Below are 24,000 nucleotides of genomic sequence, written 5' to 3' on the forward strand. Positions count from 1 at the left end.
TTTACACAAGTGAAAAAATTACTAAGATATTACAAAAACATAAATTAAAACTGTTTAAAAATGCGAAACTAGCCGAAGTGAAAACATGAATAAGATGTAACAAAAACATAAATAGTAAAAGGCAAGCTAAAAATCTAATAATAATTTCAGGCACATCTAAATTTGAATTGAATAGACATAATAAAACTGTTTTGAAATGCGAAACTAGCCGATGTGCAAAATTATCCAAGACGGTGAATCGTGCTAAACTAATTTGAATAGCTTCTATTGATATTTTCGCCTTTCAACGGGAAATGAGTCGAGGTTGGGTGGGGAGGGGCAGTGCACCAAGTTCGAGTCATTGGTTTAACTGTATTCATGAAATAGATAAATAAGATAGATAAATAGACAGACAGACAGACAGAAAGACAGACAGACGGCAAAATAAAATATCATTAGAAAAGTTACATATATGTGCAATCAATATGACGTCAACGAAGACGTAACTAGAATAATATAACATGTAAAAGGACATTTTCTTAAAAATAGTTTTTAATACATATATACTGCGCACTTGTTTTCTTTTATAATTATATTGACTTTAGATTGTATATATAAGCATACGGTCTCGCATGGAAATCATAATACGTTTTTCGGTATATGTAGATCAACGTTTGTGTAATAAGATGTTTTATGCAATTCTAGGATTTTTGCCAGAGGGCACCGATTTTGTCAAAGTGGATGAAATACATGATCAAATTCCAAAACATTTCAAACCCAGATCCACCTAGTAAAGGCACTTATGATCCGTTTATTTTTATTATGAACCCTCAGATTATGTTTTGCCAGAAAGCTTGATTTATTCATGATGGCAATGATTGAAAATGTAGCACTGTAGATAAGTTTAATTTTTTTTTTAAAACAGGCATCCAGTACTTTATTTTCGTAGCCTTAAATTTCCGTGGTTTTGCTAAAATACACATTTCGGTGGGTACTTACATTCCGTGGATTAAAAAGGTAGTAGCATAAATTCGTATTATATGTATACGTGCATTATATTTTCGTAGTGTTCTTAAGTTCGTTGACTTCACTAGTCCACGAATAAAAGTGATTTGACGGTAATTTTATTTATTTAAATATTATGCTTGTATATTTCAGATACGTCCTGAAAGTTGCATGTTCAAGGATATGCGCCATGCAATGCCAGTCAGACGATGACCTTGACTTCACTAGTCCAGAATCGGCTTCATAGAATCACGCAATCACCTTGAGTTAATAATACTCATAATCGTTCATGAAATCCAAGAGACAATAACTAGTCAAAGTCAAAACAAAAGAAAAACCCCACTGTTATTGCAAAACAGGGTGTGGAGAGCTTTAAATAAGGTTTTCATAACAGCATGGATGCAGAGAGTGAGCGACGTGATCGAGACTATGCGAGCGGCGCCATGTGATTGGTTATTCAGACCAGGTGATCAGGATGTGACGTAAATATGTGCCCATATTTATGAGACGATGGGGATGTTTAATGTTTTCAAACATGGACTCTTTGCACATAAATGCTTTTTGTTTTATTTGTTGATTGTTGTGTTAATACCTCAGGTATTTATGCCAAAACTTACTTACGAATAAATGGAACACGTTACTGAAGGTTTACGTTTATTTGTTACTGCCATATATTATAGAATTGTTTCATCTAAAAGGGGAGGAAGAATATGGCCGTATCCAGCAGCGAGAGCGTGTGGCAGGACAGTACGTGCTCCTTTAGATTAAAAGTGCCATATATGTCTAGCAGTAGAATACCCTATATGACTATGTCCTTTTTCTTTTGTTCTGCCCTTACCTAATAATTTTAGGCTAGGTACGGCCAGTAAAAAAGTTGAACTTTATTTTGTTTAACGACACCACTAAAGCAAATGTTACTTTAAAAAAAAGATTGTTTTGTTTAACGACACCACTAGAGCACATTAATTAATCATCGAGTACGGGATGTCAAACACGTAGTCATCACAAGAAACCAGCTACATTTTTCCTAATGCAGAAAGGGACCTTTTATATGCACTTTCCCACAGACATGAGAGCACATACCATGGCACTTGTGGTGCACTGGTTGGAACGATAAAAATAATAATCACTTGAATGGATCCACAGAGGTGGTTCGAACCTGCGAAGCAAGCACTTCAAGTGAGCACTCAACTGACTAAGATAAATCCCGCCCCCCCCCCTCTCTCTCTCTCTCTCTCTCTCTCTCTCTCTCTCTCTCTCTCTCTCTCTCCTCCCCCCTCACTCTATGCGTGTGTGTGTATATATATACTCGTCCAAATGTAACTTTTTCAAAACCAAGTTTGTTTTGCTTAATGACACCACTAGAGCACATTGATTAATTAATATCGGCTATTGGATGTCAAACATTTGGTAATTCTTACTCGTAATCAACAGAGGAAACCCGCTACATTTTTCCTAATGCAGAAAGGGATCTTTTATATGCACTTTCCCACAGACAAGAAAGCGCATACCACGGCCTTTGATATACCAGTCGTGGTGCACTGGCTAGAACGAGAAATAGCCCAATGGGCTCACCGACGGGGATCGATTCCAGACCGACCGTGCATCAAGCGAGCGCTTTACCACTGGGCCTCTATGTTACTTTTAAGGTATACAACTCAGTAAATGGTGGAATGAACAATACGATACAAACGCTATACGTAAGTAAGACCAAGCATGATACAAGAGGAAGCACAGCTAGGACCATCAGGTTACTTCACGGATACACTCCACTGATATGGTGCAACAGTTATACCAAAATGCAAATTTATCTTAAAAAGCTGCCTGTTTGACTGTGATTGTCTGCCTATCTCACTAAGACACTCACCAAAATACACAGAAATAGCGAGCCAGAGAAACAGTAAAGTTTGTTTTGTTTAACGACACCACTGGAGCACATTAATTTATTAATCATCGGCTATTGGATGTCAAACATTTGGTAATTGTTACATATAGTCTTAGAGAGGAAATCTGCTACATTATTCCATTAGTAGCAATGGAGTTTTTATATACACCATCTCACAGAGAGGATTATGGATAGCACATACCACGGCATTTGATATGTCAGTCGTGGTGCACTGGCTGGAACGAGAAATAGACAAATAGGCATACCAACAGGGATCGATCCCAGACCGACAGCGCATTAAAACAAATCATATCCATATTGCCGCTAGCAGGACGACAACAGAAAGGGTTACTTCAATGACATATTATTAACAACAATTCCTGGACGATATTGGTTGTAGAAGCCAAACACTATTAAATCAAATCGTGGAGATATGCACGTAAGCCACCCTACTCCCCTATTAGAAATAGGCTGTCACCTATTGTTGCTGCTATAATTCTACACCAGGGCTAGGAATGTTCCAGAATGAATGAATGAATGAATGAATGTTTAAGGATACCCCAACACGAAAAATACATCGGCTATTGGGTGTCAAACTATGGTAAATGTTCCAGAGACACCCCCCCCCCCCCCCCCACCCCCCTGCCAAGCAGCCTGAAGTAACAAACCAATTGTGTAGTGTGTTTTGAGCTGAACCAGTTTTAGCTGATATTGGATCCTAGACTAGTTTGGCTCCACCGAATGACGACTGATTATAAACATCCATAACCGATTGTGTGGGAACATATTAACTGAAACTGTTCCTCCTGTTTACTTGATAGAAATGATGTAAATATGTTTGGGGTAATGCATGTTTCAGGTGTACATAATTTGTTTTATATTAAATAGTTATTGATTAGTGATTTTTAGTGTCTACCTCGGTGAACGAGACACTTGGTGCATGGTGCTTATAATTTAAATCCTTTTTATGTTCATATAATTCTAGCCGATTGTGTAATCGAAAGTCGATCGGTTGGTGCGAAGCGATTATAATCGATGATCGATGGAGACATTCCAACCGATTCCCAACCCTAGGTCGTAGGTTTATCGACACGTGTTTTACCTAGTGGTGTAACAATACATCGAACTATCGATATGTTGCGATAGTCAGTGCCTCGATAGCAATGCATCGATAGTTAATTGAACTATCGCTAAGTATCGCAAGTGTTTGCTCAACTATCGATATGGTCTATGACCAACGCACGATTTTACTACCTAGTGATATTACAAATAACTAAGTACAAACACAGACATATATACATGCACATACAAACATACATACATACATACATACATATATACATAGCTCAGAGCGCATCGTGGTTAGTCTTGCAATTTGCGGGCGATTCGTTGCCACAGGTTCAAGTCCCAGCAACGGCATGGAACAATTTGTGAGGCTAGAAAGGATTTAATTATCCTCTGCGCCAGTGCGTTAATATCTATGTACGTATGTAACAGTCAGCCTCGACATACATACAATATATATATATATATATATATATATATATATATATATATATATATATATATATATATATATTCATACATCAATACATACTAGCCAGTGCCGGGTCTGCCCACTGTTTCATGTACGTAAGGATTTAATTATCCCCTGCGCCAGTGCGTTAATACCGGATATTTGCCCGCGCAAGTAGTCTGCTGTTTGACTGATTATTTCATGGTAGACAGCTTTGAAGTGGCAACTATTTGACTGAAGTTGACGGGAGAGCATGTAGTTTGTAAACATGTGTAACTTGTTGACATTGACGACTTGTTTGAGGTAATTCCTGCCCATGCAAAAGTAGTGTTTTTTGTGTAAATTGGGTGTACTCCGGCCAGGTCTAGTGGGTGTGTTTGTTTAAGCCAATATCCTGGGAGAAGGAGCTGGACAACAGGGGTTGGTTGTCCTTTTCAGGGTATGTTACCCCCAGGCAGGCAAAGGAGCATAAAAAAATCAATGGGCCTGCTGATATTAATAAAAAATCTTTTTATAGGCACTATTGCTATATAGAAACATATAGCGTAATTAATTGTGGTTTGTGACCAACAGATGTTCAGACACGTCTATCCCACGCCCAGTTTCTGACATGGCCAGTGGCTGGGCGTCGGATGAGGGGAAAGACATTTTGATGGCGTCGTCAAACGAATAAAACTGCCTAAAAAATAAATTCTAATATTTTAATTTATTAAACGCCTATTTTAGATAAGCGGCCTAAAAAAAGTTATTTATATAAAAATAAACTAACTGAAGTGTTAAGCCCAGGAGGATTGGTAGGAGAGGGTTGGGCTTTAAGCCAAGGAAAGATTATTAATATTAATATTTATCCAAGGGGCATGCCGGTCCCATCGAAAGCTCCAGTGTAGCGGGTTGAGGGGGAGCGGTGGGGTAGGCTAGTCATACCCAGCTAAACCTACGGTCGAAACCGCCTACGCCTAACTAAATACTCCAAAATGGGAGACGTTGGTTAAAGATTAGAAAGCAACCACAGAACGGCTGCCAAAGAATTGGTTTCAATCCGATTGAAAGAAGGAAAAAGTAGTTTAACGACTTCTCCGTATATATATATATATATACACACACACACGTGAGGTGTGTGATGTGTGTGTGTGCGTGTGATGTGTGCGTGCGTGTGATGTATATGTGCGTGCGTGTATGTGTGTGTGCGTGTGGTTGATTGGATTCTGCTTATATATATATATATATATATATATATATATATAAAACCATCGATGCTGCTACTAGATCAAGAAAAATGCACATCAACCACCCACCCCCAGCCCCTCTTTCTATGCCAGTGCCAATATAAAAATTGCACCATCCTATCAAAATCTTGGCTACAACACTGACTTGTGTAGCTGGAAAAAAACATTTTCTTATTGTTTGTATCTTCTTTGTTCCTGATGCCTTCTCCCCCCCCCCCCCACACACACACACACCACACACACACACACACACACACACACACACACACACACACACACTCCCGACCTCACAAATATGTTGTTCCAATGTTCGCCAATATAAAGCACCACATTGTGGCAAGGGTCTGTACAATAGCTGGTACGGGTTGTACATTGCTAGCTGGATTCATGGTGCTAGTCTTTCGAAGCAGTTTGTACAACTTGGATATTTTACATGAAGATTCAAGGATCATTTATGAAATAAATTATATGTAACATTTTCAGATTTTACATGTTGTAAATAAAGATTTACGGCATGAAAGTGACAGTCAATTGAACTGTAAATCTTTACAGCACAAAATTTCAGACAGATTAATTTGTTATGTTTTTGAGATATTTATAATGATACCGAAAGAAGCCTTCCTATAGACCTATAGTGATGAACAAATAAACATTTCCTCTCCCCTCCCTCCCTCCCCCCCCCCCTCTCTCTCTCTTTCATATCAAATATATTTTTCTGCATAAAATATTAGCGGTTGTATATTAAACGTGTTTCTGATCGTTCTAATATTTGTACTAGGTTAAATTTCATTTTATTTCCTAAAAAAAAAATCCAGTTTGGGCTTCTTACAAATATTAAGACGACCAGAAACACACTGAATACACAGACACTGACATTCTAAACAAGAACATATATTTAATATGTAAGTTTACTCGTAGAAATATTGTATTAGTATGAAACATCTTACAATGCAGCAAACTCAGAAATGTCTCTTTAACAGTGAAAACGTTATCTTCACTCAAATATATTATAAAATACACTGACCTCTCTTGTTGATCCAGACACTGTCATCAGCGGTACTGAAATAGAAGTTAATCATTACACCACAGCTTCACCATTTTAATATGTTATTTGAAATTCATATACAATGTAATTTAATATGTTTTCTTGAGCACGTTAAATATTCACATAGACGTCAAATAACGATGCCGTTCAAACATTTCAGAATTTACGTTAAGTCTCACTACACAGATGTCATCTGCCATTGAAACCCATGTTAAACTGCCCAACTTCAAGCGAAGATTGCCCATAGACTGGGTTCTCGTTGGCACTAACAACATACACCATAGCGAACATACATTATATAAGCATTTATATTCACTCCAAAATTGTGAACATTTCCGTCTCAGTTTTTTGCTATATGACCGCATCTGGCTGTAGTACCGGTCCGAACAGGTGGTTCATTAACCGATTCACTCCGGCTGTCACTTGCGCTATATACCCATGTCCCAAAAGGTCGATTCACAATATTACAAAATAACATGGGCAAAATACAGCCAGAAGGCTTACCATTAAACATACATTTTGTTTTAATTCTTCACAATTTCCTAGAAGTGAATATATGAACCATAACATGTGCCACAATTAGGAACTATAGTGGACGTGATCAATGAACTCTCACACGGAAGTGATCTGTGTAGTGAGACCTTATTAAATGTAGAAGAATTTACACTGATCAGCTTTGACGTCCATAATTGTGTGAAAACGTCATCGCATTGTTGACGTAACAGTTATGTTTTCGACAACGTCCGTAATATGCGGAAACTATCGAAAAGCCATTCAAAGGTTAAACAAATTTAAAGTTTCAATAACACATTTTTAAAATCTGCTGTTTTGTCTATTTAAAAAAAAACAAAAAAAACAAACAAACAAAACAAAGCAATACAAGTGGGGAACGGCAACAACAACAACAACAACAACAACAACAACAATAACAATAATAATAATAATAAACAGCGAAGTTAAGAAAAAGAAAACAAGGGGAAAAGACAACCCCCCCCCCCCCCACACACACACACACACACTTTTCCACACAAAATAGTTCGGCAAGGTTCATAAGTCCAAACCTTTCAATAAATGTAGATTTTTTGAAGCTACAAAAGGAACATGCGAGAAAATGTTAAAGCTATCACTTCTTGAATATTCATAACGTACGTTCTTTTTACCTTTCCGGTTATTACTATCGTTAATACGTTACACAGTCAAAAATTACTACAGTAGGCCTACCCTAATTGAAACATATTAGAAAACCTATCTCCAATATTTAAGCACCAGAGAGAGAGAGAGAGAGAGAGAGAGAGAGAGAGAGAGAGAGAGAGAGAGAGAGAGAGAGAGAGAGAGAGAGAGAGAGAGAGAGAGAGAGAGAGAGAGAGAGAGAGAGAGAGAGAGAGAGAGAGAGGAGAGAGAGAGAGGAGGGAGGGAGAGAGAGAGGGAGGGAGGGAGAGAGAGAGAGAGAGGGAGGAAGAACAGAAAGAAGTGTTTTATTTAACGACGCACTCAACACATTTTATTTACGGTTAATATATGGCGTCAGACAGAAACAGAGACAGAATGTTAGTGTTAGTATGTACTGTCTACGTTTTGGAAATTACGAATGTGACTGTTTTTAAGCAGAAATATTATAAATAGCACCGCCTACTATTTTAATACGATTTAGTACAAATAGCTAATGTTGTTGTGAAATAATTAAAGGGCAATTACTCTGATGTGTTTCCGGTTTTAGGTTGTTTAGAAGTTGACAGCTGTTGGACGAAACATGCTGTTCCTCTTGCATAATTGTTCTTAGTAAACTGAGAATGGATGAGAAAATTGCTCCGTTTAACAAGAAAGTGAATCAGCTGAAACTGGGTCCCAGTTTCGATCCAAAGCCTTGTACAGCATTCCATTCTATCAGATGTAAGGACTGGTAGCGAACATGGTGGGCTCGGTCTGAGACGACAATTTGTTCTAATCATATCTTAATCATGAAAACTTAATACTTTGAAAAGTACTTTCGATTAGTCACTATAGAGTATAGTAACTTAATTCGTTAAAACCTTGATTGATTATCCATACATTAAACTCCTGCAGTTTAAGGTGGGTTTTTTTTGTGGGGTTTTGTTTTCTAAAAATGTTTGTAGGGGTGGGGGCATGATATTTTTTTTTAAAGTTAAGCTGAAGATCACTGTCAGAAGTGGTGCTAGGTGAGCTATTACATGAAATTTCAAATAAAATGAATTAAATGTTTTATTGCAAAGTGATCAATGTGCTCTATCTGTGTCGTTAATGAAAACAAACATTTTTATTTCAGATGACTTTAAACCAGCGTCGGTGGATCCAAGCCGTGAGTCATGTGTCGAGGTGGGTGAAGGCCACCAGGTGACTGTCACAGTACCACACGTTCAGGTAAGTGTCACAGCTAGTACCATACATTCAGGTGACTCACAATACTACACATTGTGTTGATTGTCACTACTGAATCAGTCACTTTGTACCCTAGTCATATCGTACCATCCATTTCATACCATGCTGCCTGGTCATTTCATACCCTAGTCATTTGGTACCCTGGTCATTTCGTACCATTGCAAAAAGTCATTTCGTATCATTGTGAAAAGTCATTTCATACCTCAGTCATTTCGTACCCTAGGCATTTCATACCAGTATATAGAAAACGAATCGACCATAGCATAAAAGCAGTGTTTTGAGTTGGGGTTTTTTTTAAACTTTATTTGGACAGTTTTGAAATTCAGTACATGTTATTTGATACCCATAATACCTGTCAACTGTTATTTCCATTTTACCTGACAAGAGCCGTATTTGGTATTCAGGCCCATAGGAACCGAGGTGGTGGGGCATGTGCCCCCCACTTGTGAGCTTTTTTGTTTTTACTTTTATCTGATATAGAGTTTGTACCTGAGCCATCAGTGCCCCTCCCCCCCCCCCCCCCCCCCCCCCCCCCCCTCCCAAAGTCGTTCCTATGGACCTGGGGCCGTATGCATGAGGGGCGGATAAGTCCACTATCCGGGAATAGTGCCTATCCGCCAGATAAGTGGGGAAATTTGGTATGCATGACGGCAGGATAGCGCTCCCCGAATAGCCTAAACGCGAATAATGCTATTCGCTACATTTTCTCTGTATAAAGGCCTATCCGCCGGATAAGTCTGAAAGGAAAATGGCCACGCTGGTATGTTGCGATTCAGAAACAGGCAAATATGTCGACAAAACTGGTTATTTCTTGATCGAACAAAGCAATTTGACACGTTTTATAATGTGGAAAAACATGAAGAATTTAAATTTGAACAACAAGATATTCTGAAGATCACAGATGAAATATCAGGAAACATCGAAGTGTCCAGTCCGTTGGGCGTGTTAACATCACTGTCAAAAATCTACAAAAGTACAAGTTTGCAACACTTTCAATATGTCTACGGTAACTGATCGGTGAGGAACTTGTTTTTATGTAATAATTATTACATATTTAATTCAGTCTCTTTGTATTTGCCACATCGGCATGCATTGTCTTCAATCTTTTAATGTAACCTATCGAAAACCGTCCCCCATCAAAAACCCTCCCATTGGCATTGTACTTCCTATTTCTTTTTAACTTCAAACAACGTAAGCACGAATTTTGATTACGTCATACATGTATGTTGTTCACAAAAACACGTCGACAACTTATCCAAAAATGGGAAGGTTATTTGGGGAACATACAAAAATGGAAATATAGAAATTAATCTGTATGTCTTTATTGGGGTGGGTATGCCTGGGAACATAAACAACGGCTTGTCAAACAACTAGCCTACGGTAAGCAAATAAAGTTTTAGATTTTCACTAAGTTGTCAGCGTAAATAATATTAAACCACCGGATGATTGAAATGGCCATGCACAGTACTGTAGTGTAGGCTACCCTTTTAGTGGAACATAGTTTTCGTAACTGAAACAAGTAGTTTAATTTTATTTTTATTGAAAACATGTGCAAGATATATAATAATGATATAAGCTACTTTCATTGATTCGTTGACTCACTTATTTATGTATGTGTTCATTTTATGTTATAGACATGCATCAGTCAACAATTTGGTGAGATGGACTGACAACACTCTTCAGCAGGTGCCAAACCACAAAACGAATATGGATGTATCAAATGTCATTCTGTCAATGTGCAGGTACTGCAGACAGTGTGTGTGTGTGTGTGTGTGTGTGTGTAAACTATGTGTGTGTATATAGATAGGAGAGAGAGAGAGAGACCAGGGGCGTAGGCTGGGGCGGGAGGAATTCGGGGGCTTCGGACGAACCCACCCCCACCCCAAACAAATGGTCCGCTTTCAGTACTAAAACATACAGGTTTATAAATATGGAGTTTCAGGTGGTGCAAACACAAAATAGAAAAAGGTCCACTTGGTTCATATTCGAAACACCACCCCCCCCCCCCCCACCCCCCCCAGGTCCAGATCATGCTAGACAGAGAGAGAGAGATAGAGACAGATAGAGAGAACTAGCTGAAGTAATTATTTTAAAGCATAAAATATGGCGTTGGTAAGATAAATTAACCACTAAACACAAGAATTTTTTTTTCACCATTATTAAAGCATAGATTTGATAAAAGTAAAACTATGTAGCTACATAACAAGTTCTATCATTGTGCTCTATAAACATATATTGTGACATGCTGTCAAATTCTTTTCTTTCTTTTTTTACCTTAATGAAGCAGATGATTTGTTCTTTTTCTTAAAAACAACAACCCCCCCCAAAAAAAAAAAAACAACAAACAATTGATGTTATTACCCAGATATCTTATTATCATAAATGTCATATTTGTAATATTTTGTTCCAGGTACATGGCACATAAGTTGCTGTACACTCTGGTTGTGAACCCAAGTACATCTGAAGTGAAGATATACAGCTAGACAAGGTTCAAGCAAGTTGAATGTGTGCCTTTTGGAACATTCTAAGATTCATAAAGTTATTACGGTTTGTGTAATGCTGCATAACTGTGCTAAAAGCCTCCATCTGATTCAGAGAAATACAATGACAGTGATCCAGGTTTGGTTTTGTTACAAGATGATAACTTTGGTATGAAAGAGATTTCAACCCAAGTGGTTCATGATGTTGATAGCAGAGCTGTTATGTACTAATATACGTTTACTCTTAAAGACAGCTGTAGATGACAAAGTAATAATTAAATGTGAACTTTCTGATTTACATGCTCTGTTAACACAAAATGATATTCATATTTTACATTTTTGATACATCTTTATTTTGAATTTTAAAATTAAATCAATACACAACAGGAAAATAACGTTACAGTTAGATGATTATAATTGAGAAGTACAATGCAAAACAATCAATAAAATAATGACAAATTAACAAAATAATTATGAAAAATACATGAAATTGTTTTAAAATCTGATAAAGAATAAAAAATAATTTTAAGTAATAATTTTGTTCATGTACAATATTGAGTAACTATTTAATTACATGTTCCCTCTGACATGTCATCCAATTTAATGAACAATTTAAGATGGGTTTATCTTAAGTTATCTACACTTGGTTTATTTACTTCTACACTATACTTGCTTCACTCTTTGCAATTTGTAAGGTGAAATAAATTATAAATATTACCGGTACTTTGAATTGTTGTTTGTTGTGTATTACAGTGTATGCCCTGTTTGGCAATATGTACCGATTGAAAGAAATAAGGGATCACCCCCAACACTTACAGGAGATAGTGACTGCAACAAAAACTCTCATCTATTGTGTTAGGAAGTTAACTGTGTTACTGTCACCCAGTCTCACATTACTGTCACCCAGTCTTACATTACTGTCATTCAGTGACTCCCACAGTACATCTTCGTACTTTATACAGACATTAAGACGATAATAGTATTCAATACTAAGTGTTCCCTTATTTTCTTTCTCTGTATATTTTGTATATCATGTACAAAACATCATTTATTTTTATGGTATTTTAAGTTTCAACATGGAATAGAATATATATACGTCTAACATGGAATTAAGTCCCTATGTATTAAAAGTGTAAAAAAAACACAACTAATAGTTAACATTACTAGTTATTTAAGAAACAGTTGGTTTGACGGACTAATGTTATTACACTCGGTATAGTAATGGAAATCAAATCTTTGTAGAGCTTATTGAAAGCAATGACAAATTAATGAAAAACTGAAATTACAAGTTCCATTCTCGTGGTGTCCATAATTGAGCATTTAATGTCTTGGATATGCCTCTAAAAGTTGTTTATGTGTGTTAAAACTATTATTCAGATTATAAATTGTATACATGTATTTGCATTTGGATTTAAAAAATATTATTTCGTTTTTCAGTATTATTACTTTTATATGGCTATTAAATAATAATAACGAAACATTGCCCCTGTATTAAAAACAGTTTCCCTTTCTCTTTTGGGGGTTCTGCCAATATATTTTAGACTATGAGTGTGTGTCCCATAATTCATTTGAACAAAACCCCAAGTGAGTTTCACTGGGTGTTTATTTTCATAAATGTTCAGTCCATTTCGTATACTGAACCAAAAGAAGACTCTGTTGCGGTGGTGGTAGGGTTGAAGGTGTGGGTAGGTGTGGGGCTCATAATCCACATGAAAAAACCCCAGTTCTTTATTTGTATAAATTCCGACAAAAAGTACATTATCGTCGTCAAAGAAAGAAATGTTTTATTTAACGACGTACTCAACACATTTTATTTATGGTTATATGGCTTCAGACATATGGTTAAGGACCACACAGATTTTGAGAGAAAACCCGCTGTCGCCACTACATGGGCTACTCTTCCGATTAGCAGCAAGGGATTTTTTATTTGCGCTTCCCACAGGCAGGATAGCACAAACCATGGCCTTTGTTGAACCAGTTATGGATCACTGGTCAGTGCAAGTGGTTTACACCTAACCATTGAGCCTTGCGGAGCACTCACTCAGGGTTTGGAGTCGGTATCTGGATTAAAAATCCCATGCCTCGACTGGGATCCGAACCCAGTACCTACCAGCCTGTAGACCGATGGTCTACCACGACGCCACGATGGTCTACCACGACGCCACCGAGGCCGGTCTTATCGCCGTCAAATGCAGGTAATCAGGTTGAGTAAAGGATTTACCTGTAGCATATTTCTTTATTTCTCTCTCCCTCTCCCTCTACCTCTCTAGGACTGGGTCTCTCGGTCTCTCTCTCTCGGACGTAACCCAGTGGTAAAGTGCTCGCGCGTCGGTTTGGGGGTCAATCTCTGTCAGTAGACCCATTGGGCTATTTCTCGCTCCAGCCAGTACACCACGACTAGTATATCAAAGGCTGTAATATGTGCTATCCTCTGTATAGAATGGTACATATAAAAGAACCTTTGCTGCTAATCGAAAAGAGTAGCCCGTGAAGTGGCGACAGTGGGTTTCCTCCCTCAATATCTTTGTGGTCCTTCCCCGTATGTCCGAAAACATATAACCGTAAATAAAATGTCTTGAGTGCGTCGTTAATAAAACAGTTCCTTCCTTCCTTTCACATGGGTTACGTTAAAAACAATACTGTCAGTAGAATGATAGAAATACATAGAGAAACGTTTTGCCTGAATGTTTATTCGTTTTTACCCGAATTTGAAGATTTCCTCCCCCCACCCCCAATCGCTTATGGTTGGTGTTCGACCTATTTTCCAGTTACTCCCTCTCAATCTGCATTTCTATATTTTATTAGTATGCTGGGTGTTATATCTTGGTCCCCCATTATTTATTTATTTATTTGGCAAGACTATTTGCCTCTATTTTATTATTATTTGTTTTTAATTTGCACCCCTTCCTAAATATATACTGCACTTTTAATGACTGTTAATAACTGGATTGCTATATATTTTTTTTCTTCTTATAACTATGTATTTAATTTTATTTATTTTCATTATTATTTTTGTATTAGGCCTATTATTTTTTAATTTAATTTAATTTTATTTTATTTCATACATTTATACATTTATTTATATATTTTATTTATTTATAAATATTAAACGAAACACTGTTCTTTTTGTTTACAAAAGTACATTGTAAGCGCAACGTTCGGTTCCAGAATGCCATGCGCGGCGAGAAGTTCCCCCAATCTAAAAATAACGCCGCCAGATAGCTATTCGCGACGTCATTTACGTTTATGCATACCAAAAAGCGAATAAATTTAAACGCGATTAGCAATCCGCGTTTAGCCGCTATCCGCGTTAGTTTTATCCGCTCCTCATGCATACGGCCCCTGGTAGTTACTACTATCTGCCGACTTCGAAATGGCTCCAGATGATTAGACGAGCTTTCGAAAACAACATAATGGACCAACAAAATATTATTTATTTATTAGGTCTTCTTCTCAAACTTTTGACATGTATCTTTTTTTGACAAGTTGCAAGGTACGAAATGACTACTGTACGAAATGACATTTTTACAATGGTACGAAATGACCAAGGTACGAAATAACTTTTTGCAAAGGTATGAAATGACCAGGGTACGAAACAACCAAATTAGGTACGAAATGACTATGGTACGAAATGACCATGATACGAAGTGACTAGCAACCGTCACTACTATACATTCAAGTGACTGTCACAGTACCGTACATTCAGGTGATTGTCACAGTACCATGTTGAGGTGACTGTCACAGTACCATACATTCAGGTGACTGTCACAGTACCATACATTCAGGTGACTGTCACAGTACCATACATTCAAGTGACTGTCACAACTAGTACCCCATGTTGAGGTGAGTCACTGAGTGTCACAGTACCACACATTCAGGTGACTGACATAAGCAGATATTTGATTTTTGAACATTTCTATTGTCTTTGGATACATATTCTACTTTGAAACATGATTAGTCACCTATGGAGGAATAGCAGACAATTATTTGGTACAGTAACAATTCAATAGACAAGTTAGGTACACGAAAACAACAACTATTATATGTCTATCAATATCTCTATATGTTTTATTATTATTAATTGTATTCCTTATTGTTTCAGCTCTTTTCTGCTTTAACAGAAGTGATAATAATGTAGAAAAATAATTCATCTTGCTTATTGCACATTTCAGGGATCGGGTACTTCTCACACAGTGTATAAGGGCAACAAAAAGCCATGTCCCAAAGAATGTGTTTTAATAATCGATCATGACACCGGGACATTTACCCTGGAGAGACTTGCCAGTGCGGTACAGCTCAAGAAAACAAGGTATTTTAACTGGACATGCTTTATACTCATTTATAGTTAGCAGAAATGTGACCAGTGTGTGGATTTTTGCCTCACTCTTAAGTAAATGTCATGAATTGTCTAAATTTGATGAAAGTCACATTTTTTTTTGGTTGGAGAGCTTAAGAGGAGAGTAGTCCTGACATCAATGTTTAAAGTATGCCACAAAAGACAAGGTTAATATGGGTCATGGAAATCATGGAAAGTTGATAATAATAACTAGTTTAACATGCCCATATACCACTAGGGTTTCGAACATGCCCATCCCGAGTCCGACCTCCGATAAGATCAGTGGCCTGACTCGGGATGGGGGGGGGGGGGGGGGGGGGGGGGTTGAAAATGGGCAGAATTTTTAAAATAGCAATTAGTAAAAAAGTTAATAGAATAAATAAAAAAGAATTGACTGCTCGGCCGAATATTTATACAATTTGGAGCATTTTAGAAGGACAGTCCAAAATTAAATAAGAGAAAGAAGAGAGGATCGGACTATTTAATAATATTTTTAAAAAAAAGAAGTAATTTTGACATAAAATTTGAACGCAGATCTAAAAGTTTAAAGTCCGATCGATATGTCCACGCGAGTGGCCTCGCTAAGGCCGTTTGGGTGCACAGCTTAAAGGGACGAGATGGGTTGCATCCCGTCAAAAAAAAACCTAGATTGACAGTCGATAGACGTTGAAGGTGTAGTGCTGTGCTGAAATACAGAACGAGAGAGAGTATCAGACTAGGGTATAGTTCAGTCATCATGGGTTTGTATAGTGGTGCGGACAGGCCTGACTCCGGAGGATACGAGATGTATCACTATAAAGCAAGGTAAAGTCTAGAAAAAGAGTAGATGGAGCCGACCCCGCTTCCTATTTCTTCTTAGAGTGGGGCGGTCAATCTTCCAGTGCTGCTAGGACAGGCTCGGACATGTAGAGACTAAACGCGAACAACCGTGGCGTTCTGCAGAATGGCCGTCATACGAGTGACGAAAAAAACAAGTCGACAGTCAGACGGAGAAATGACGTGGAGGCAAGGAATCTCGCTAAAAAAGAATCCAACCTGGTTGTGCAGGCTGTCGAAACGAGAAGTGTTCCAGCGTTCAATCAGTTACAATGGCCGCATACATCCCAGTAGAAAACTTCATTTCGCTGACAAAAACAACGAAATGAAGGACCCCCAAGTCGAGCACACGAAAGCATGTGCAGTGTGCACAAGCGAAACAAACACGTCTTACCGCGTGGAGCTCCAGACTGGGAATCTGGAAAGTTGAGGTATCTTGAATTGGTCATGGTAAGTTATGAAAAATAGTTTTTTCCTATTTAAAATGACAGAAGAATGCATCGGCAATTTGATGTATACCATTTAATATTATTAGGTTATGTTAATGCTAGCAGAAACATACTTGAAACTCCTACAACAGATCAGGGCACATTCCTTTGAAAATTAATGCAATTTTGTTTATAATAAAGTATGTGAGTCCTGTGACCACATATTTTAAATATTTTTCAAGATCTGTCTTACCAATTTCATTATTAATTTTTGTTTAGGATGGAAGGATCGAGTAAACAGCTGAGTAGGCCAATAACGCCGGTAGATGCAATAAAACAGAAATCTGCATCCCCGTCAAAGACAAAGTCAGTGCCGAAGAGTCCTGTTTCAATGAAGAGCAACTCACCGGCTCCGCCCAGTCAACCAGAGACCAGTAACTTTCACTTTTAACATTATTCATCTTTAAGGGGCAGGACGTAGCCCAGTGGTAAAGTGCTCGCTTGATGCGTGGTCGGTTTGGGATTGATCCCTGTCTGTGGACCCATTGGGCTATTTCTCGTTTCAGCCAGTGCACCACAACTGGTCTATCAAAGGCCGTGGTATGTGCTATCCTGTCTGTGGGATGGTGCATATAAAAGAGCCCTTGCTACTAATGGAAAAAAAATGTATCTGGTTTCCTCTCTATGACTGTGTCAAAATGACCATATGTTTGACATCCAATAGCCGATGATTAAATGAATCAATGTGCTCTAGTGGTGTCGTTAAACAAAACAAACTTCTTTTTTTTTAATTCATCTTTAACATTTGCTTTTTAGTTAATGTAGCAGTGTTGGTATTAATGGCTCCTACTGGTAGTTGCTAGTGGGGATTTCCTTGTTACCTCAAATTTACCTAATAGCTCAAATTGTCCTATTAGGTCAGTCCTTCACATTTGAAAATATCAGGCAAGTGATAAATCATTCTTCTCATAAGCTCTAGGTGAATTGATTTGCATTCCATTGGAACAATCTTGAATAAAGCTTGCACATATTACATTGAACAATCACAGAGTCTGGATATTTGATATTCCAGTACTAGGACTGGCTGGGCTGAAGGCAGCTTCTATTCAGTAACCAGAGAGAGGTGTGCTGTTACTATACTGTTAGGTGTCTGATACAAAATATCTCGGAGATGAAATTGAGGTGTGCCTTGGCGTGCAAATGCAGTCACTCATCTCGAACATGAAGGACTGTTCACTCAGATTTCTCAGTTACTTCAAATTTCCCTATTACAGGTAGCTCAGCTTTCCCTATTAACTCAGTTGCTAGATCACTGGACTGTTAAACAAATAAGTCCTTGGTTCAGATCTCATCAGTTATTTGTTACATCATTGATATGAATTAGATCACTGTGAATTAATTTAAATAGTGGGAATTTCGCTGATATCTCAAATTTATCACTGTAAATTAATATTAAATAATATGTGTGGTGATTTTCTCTATACGGTAAACTGGTACTTGGTGGGATTGTTTTTTATCAGTAAATTGCAAGACTTTATTATTTGGTGACCCAAATTTTAGTACCCACGAAAATAGTGTTATATTTAAATCTGTTCAAGACTTTATAATTAATAGCAAACGTTTCAATAACTAACCATTCATTATTCCTCCTTCTCCCTTCCCAACTGTGACTAAATAATATATCAACTATCTATTTTTATTTTTCCTTTCTTCTCTCTCTCTTCCATTCTTCTCATCTTAGCTAATTTGAATTTATTTAAATTATTATACTATTTCTGTCATCTTGATGTATCAAACTTGTATTTATAAATGTAGGGAGAGGCCTTAATATAGGCTCTTGCCTGTTGGCCAATCCCAAACCGCATTTTGACGGCAATAAATATTGTTTAAACTAAACTAAAATTAAATTTTTCAGCATCAAAGCAGAAAACATACTTTTGATTTCTTTTTTTCTGCAGAAAGATATGCTGAATAATTAATCCTTATTTTCAGTTTAATTTGCTTCATTACCTTTGATGTTACAGTTGATTTGATTGATAACCTTTGATGTTACAGTTGATTCAATTGGTATGATCAGCAGTTCTGACAGCTCTAGTGACAGTGATTCTGATGTCGAAATGAAAAAAGGCAAGTAGAAATATTTTTATTGTCACAGTAATAGTTTTCTGTTGTTTTTGCTTCATAAACAGTAAATATCATATGTTGGCCAATATGGTTTTTTAGAAGTATATTATCTGCTGAGAGGTAGACAGAAAGGAAACCTGCTGCCGTTACATAGACTACTCAGAAAAATATTTTGCCAAATTGTCTATTCAACTTGAAAAATTGCAGAAATCAGCAGTTATTTTCTAAAAAAATGTCAATTATTACATGAATTTTTTTCACCAAATTCCAATAAAATTCGCCAACTGCTTTCAAAATTTGGTGAGTGCCAGAGCTAGCCTGCTATTCCAACCAGTAAAGCAGCAATATATATATTTTATATGCACTTTCCCATAGTCCCGCTTTCCTTTATTAAATGCAGTTCTGTGCAGTCTTTTACAGGTGTGATTCCACATGCGGAACTGTGCATTTCCATATTTGTATTTTGACAAGCTGATCCTAAACACACGTTGATAACATCACAGTGTACTTGCCCAAAAAGGAAATATGTTGTTTTAAAGAGGGAAAATAGGTATTGAGACACTTGATCAAGATAGTGTGAGAAGAAACCTGTCATATATTTTATTGTAGCAAGCATAGCCTGTGTTTGTTGGTTTTTAAGATTTACTACACCCCACCAACATCACCCATCCCCCTAACAATCACTAATACCTGTAAGCTACCAACCAACCAAACGATGTTGTTTTGTTTCATGTTCATGGTGACTCAGTCTGTGGGTAATTTTTGCACACGTTAAAATGTAAATATGGCAAAAACTATTTACTTTTTTTAGTTAAATTATTTGTTTTCTATTGTTTTTTTTCAACAGCTCCCACACCTGTAGCAGACAGCAGTTCAGTTCTGAAATCTCATCATATGTTGAGTAAGTGCAGTGATGTTTGTATTTTTATAGTTCACTTCTGAAATCTCATCATATGCTGAGTAAGTGCAGGGATGTTTGTATTTTTATAGTTCACTTCTGAAATCTCATCATATGCTGAGTAAGTGCAGGGATGTTTGTATTTTTATAGTTCAGTTCTGAAATCTCATCATATGTTGAGTAAGTGCAGGGATGTTTGTATTTTTATGTTAGGAATATGACCACAATTATCAGATCCTACGTAACCACAGTTTGTCATACCAGCTTCATATATTTTTCTCGATTTTAAAGCCACATGAAAACTGTTTCTGTTCTTAATCTTTGATCAAAAGCTTATTGTAGCCCCTTATATTTCAAGACACTCCAAACTGGACTTCTTTTTAGGGGGGTGCAGGAGTTGATGTTAAAATAGAGACTACTTGTAAGAAAACAGTTGCATGATGTTTATGCTATTGTCATGCCAGGTGTACCAACCCACTACTCAATGGCTAGCAGTTCATTACAAGGACGTGATACCCATTTTAAAAATAAAAGCTGAAATGATCTTTAAAAAACTTATCCTACATGTACCTAACCATAGTTTGTCATACTAGTTTCATATGTGTGCAAATGATTATATTCATTTAGTTAGTTACATAGAAATCCCTTGCTGACATTGAGCAAGCCTACAAACTGTATGCCACGAATTCGTATTTCTCACCATTTTGTGCACCCCATTTGTCAGAAATACTAACATAATATAAAGAAGTTACTTTCTTCATCAAAGTTGCTGACTTTTTTCTCTTTTTAATAAGTGGGCATTTATTGAAAAGGCGATTTTTATGTGAATATTTAACTTTCAACTTGTACACCCACAATGTGACTTTTGTGAAAATTAATCCAATAATCTAAAGATTAATATCTGTTTACACTAGGACAGCATGCATGTATTAGTCCCCTACCGGTCCAACCAGAGTGGACTATAGGTTTGATGTCCATCTGTCCGTCCATCCGTCCCACATATTGTTTTCCGGATGTTGTTTTCTTAAAGCCTTCAGATATTGAGCTGATATTTTGTGTATACCTTTATCATGTACTTGTAGTATTACAGATCAAGTTTGACTTTCATGGTGATTTACCTGCTTTTGATAGAGTTATGGCGCTTGAACTTAGGAGAAACAAAAAAACTAAACAATTCTTGACTTCTGTTTTTTTGCAGTGCTTAAAGATATTGAGATAAAATTTTGTCTATATCTTTATCATGGACTGCTACAGATCAAGTTTAACTTTCATGGTGATTTACCCTTTTTTTTACACCGTTATAGCCTTTGAAATTAGGAGATATGAAAATGTGTGTTGCTTTAGCAGTGATCTCAGGATGCTTGTTTTATCCTGATTGCTTATTATGAGCTGTTAATTTCATGTAGATAGCTTGGAATGTTTGTCAGCTCTTGGCTGTTTGTAATATTATACTCCACAGCTCATCTTGTAGTCGTGTTGACTTCATCCTATTAGCCATGTCATTTATATTTGTCAATTTCTTGTTTTACAGAAGAAGACCTGCAGCTGTCGGAGTCTGGAAGTGACAGCGACTGATGCTTCACAGCACATTCGACTATTTGACTAGCCCAACAGTCTTTCCACGGCCTCGCTCAGTTTTCTTTTCTAATATAGCTGGACTCTGGTTTTCCTCTGGTCACTCACACTGATGTCCGAGGACACTGGACACAGTGCACATAATTACAGTCTTTCATACAATTTGCATTTTATGGCAGTTCTGATCATGAAGTGAGATGGGTTCATTAGAGCTCTTTAGGTCAAAATATTTCAGAGATTTAAATTTGTTTCTGTAACGATGGAAAGAAATAAGGGAACACATGGTATTTAAGACCCAATTTAACTTAGTACAGAGATGTAATGTCGGAGAATGTCAGTACTCTGGCATTGAATGTCCATAAAACAGTTTAATTTCCTGATACTGTGCATGAGGGTTAAGGTAGCAGTCAATATTTGCTGTTATCATTTATGTGTTTCCTTCTTTCTTTCTATCAGAATATTATTGTTAGAGGAACAATAACAGTTATGAGAGATGGGTGGACCACTAGAATTTTCCAGAACTCTGGATTTTAGAGCCACATGAAAACTGTTTCTGTCCGTAATCTTTGATTGAACGCTTACTGTAGGCCTATACATTTGGAGACACTCCAAACTGTTCGAGACTTCTTTCTTTTTTTAGGTGGGTGGGGTGGATGTTAAAATAGAGACTACATGTAAGAAAATAGTTGCATGATGTTTATGCTATTGTCATGCCAGGTGTAGCAACCCACTACTCAATGGCTAGCCATTCGTTACAGGGATGTGATACCCATTTTAAGAATAAAAGCTGAAATAATCTTTTAAAAGCTGAAAAACTATACTTTACCTTAAAAAACGGCCCTTTTTCAGCTCTCTCTCTCTTTTTCAATTCCACTCTACTTTGTGTAAATCATTTTAAACAAAAAAAGCTGTAATTTGTTAAAAAGTAGAAAAATCCCATCCCAGTGTCTTATTTAGGCATCTTGCTTTGAAAGCAAATCTGAAACAAACATGTTGAGATGCTGAATGATTTTTTCTACCCTGTCTGTAATATGAAAAATTGTTGTGTAATGTGGGAAAATATAGATAGATTATTGTTTTGGTCTTGGTGAAGTCGAAAAATGAAAACTAAGGTATTTCTTTTGATATATTTTTTTGCAATTGAAAAATCCCTATAAAGGAATCCGTGGGTTATTGGCACTTAAATTCAGTATTACATTTTCTTAAAAGTTTATTTCACAATGTGCTGTATTACTGGCTATATTCATTTGTACACAGTGTCTTGCTAACTGCATTTATCATGCAACCATGCTTCTTATTGACCTGATAACCCCTACCTGATAATTTGAAGTGTTACCATGTCACTAGGAAGTGTTACCATGTCACTAAGAAATGAGTGGTGCGCATGATGGATGTTTGCTCAATTTTGAGGTAGATAATTTTCTCATTTTTCAAACATCCGTTTGCAGCATTAATTGTTGAACTGCATAAATAAATATAACATTTACACTTCCTGTAACATCAAATTACCTTACTTCTGGAAGTAGTTTCTACACAATAAAACAAATAGTTTCTATACCGATTTTTACTTAAACATATTACAAAAATATAACTTGAAAGGGGTTGCATGATCAAAAATAAATATCAGGTTACTATGTTTTGATATCGTGGTTATTTGGCTCGGTTCAATAACGGTGTAACAGGCTAGATGAGGCTCACCTGTTACACTGCTATCTAAACCTCGCCAAATAATCACGATATCAAAACGTAGTAACCTGATATTCTATATACGGCATGTGCGCACACAATTTATTTGTAACTACTCGATTATTCTGTTAAGCTGAATGCATATTTTTTTTGGTGTGGCTGATATTTGATTGTGGATGATCATTCATAATTCTTGTATCAGTAAAAGGTGTACTGTAAATAATACTTTGTGCTTTGTGTTTGCATACATATATATGTGCATATTTTTGTCAGTAAACACATTTATTACTGTAAACATTTTTGTTTTTGTTTATTTGGTCTCCAGCAGTCAAATCAGTAACTGCCTATTTGGTTGATAAATCAATCTAGAAATATATAACCTGGGCTGAATTTATGAAGCCTGTTTTTCTTATTAATTTCAACTTATTCAACTTATTTTCGTGCTTGTATCCAATTACGGTTCAAGCACGCTGTCCTGGGCACACACCTCGGTTATGTGGGTTGTCTGTCCAGGACAGTGGGTTAGTTGTGAGTTGGTTGGTGGTTAGTGAGAGAGAAGAGGGTGTAGTGGCTTTACACCTACCCATTGAGCCCTTAAGAACTC

The 24,000-nt window shown here is 36.9% G+C and overlaps 2 protein-coding genes and 1 long non-coding RNA gene across 3 annotated transcripts in view; 2 read left to right on the forward strand and 1 right to left on the reverse strand.

The window, feature by feature from the left end:
- LOC121381432 (transcription factor 15-like) overlaps positions 1-1,624 on the forward strand; it is a 74,357-nt gene extending 72,733 nt beyond the window's left edge. The window contains exon 3 of the mRNA XM_041510747.1: positions 1,138-1,624. Within this exon, the coding sequence (XP_041366681.1) occupies positions 1,138-1,197 (60 nt within the window). The 3' untranslated portion in view covers positions 1,198-1,624. The remainder of the gene's footprint in view (positions 1-1,137) is intronic.
- Positions 1-7,322, reverse strand: part of LOC121381433 — a 32,633-nt gene extending 25,311 nt beyond the window's left edge. Inside the window, exons 1-2 of the long non-coding RNA XR_005959079.1 lie at positions 7,173-7,322; positions 6,636-6,670 (exon numbers count right to left, since the gene is read on the reverse strand). This is a non-coding gene — a long non-coding RNA (uncharacterized LOC121381433). The remainder of the gene's footprint in view (positions 1-6,635; positions 6,671-7,172) is intronic.
- A 1,045-nt stretch (positions 7,323-8,367) lies between these two features.
- On the forward strand, positions 8,368-23,691 carry LOC121381054 (ELL-associated factor 2-like). The gene is made up of 7 exons (XM_041510134.1): positions 8,368-8,546; positions 8,941-9,035; positions 15,706-15,842; positions 17,393-17,547; positions 19,169-19,240; positions 20,085-20,138; positions 21,667-23,691. Exons 1-7 carry the CDS (start codon positions 8,447-8,449, stop codon positions 21,708-21,710), a joined length of 657 nt encoding a protein of 218 aa, XP_041366068.1. The 5' UTR covers positions 8,368-8,446; the 3' UTR covers positions 21,711-23,691.
- Positions 23,692-24,000: the final 309 nt, after the last annotated feature.

This window comes from Gigantopelta aegis, chromosome 9, assembly GCF_016097555.1.
Source record: "Gigantopelta aegis isolate Gae_Host chromosome 9, Gae_host_genome, whole genome shotgun sequence".
Lineage (NCBI taxonomy): Eukaryota > Metazoa > Mollusca > Gastropoda > Neomphalida > Peltospiridae > Gigantopelta > Gigantopelta aegis.

Bases quoted from the DNA above. Each gene is read 5' to 3' on its own strand.
- LOC121381054 (XM_041510134.1), top strand. From the start codon at position 8,447: ATGGATGAGAAAATTGCTCCGTTTAACAAGAAAGTGAATCAGCTGAAA. The intron at 9,036-15,705 runs GTAAGTGTCACA...TGCACATTTCAG, and splicing joins TCACAGTACCACACGTTCAG to GGATCGGGTACTTCTCACAC. The intron at 15,843-17,392 runs GTATTTTAACTG...ATTTTTGTTTAG, and splicing joins GTACAGCTCAAGAAAACAAG to GATGGAAGGATCGAGTAAAC.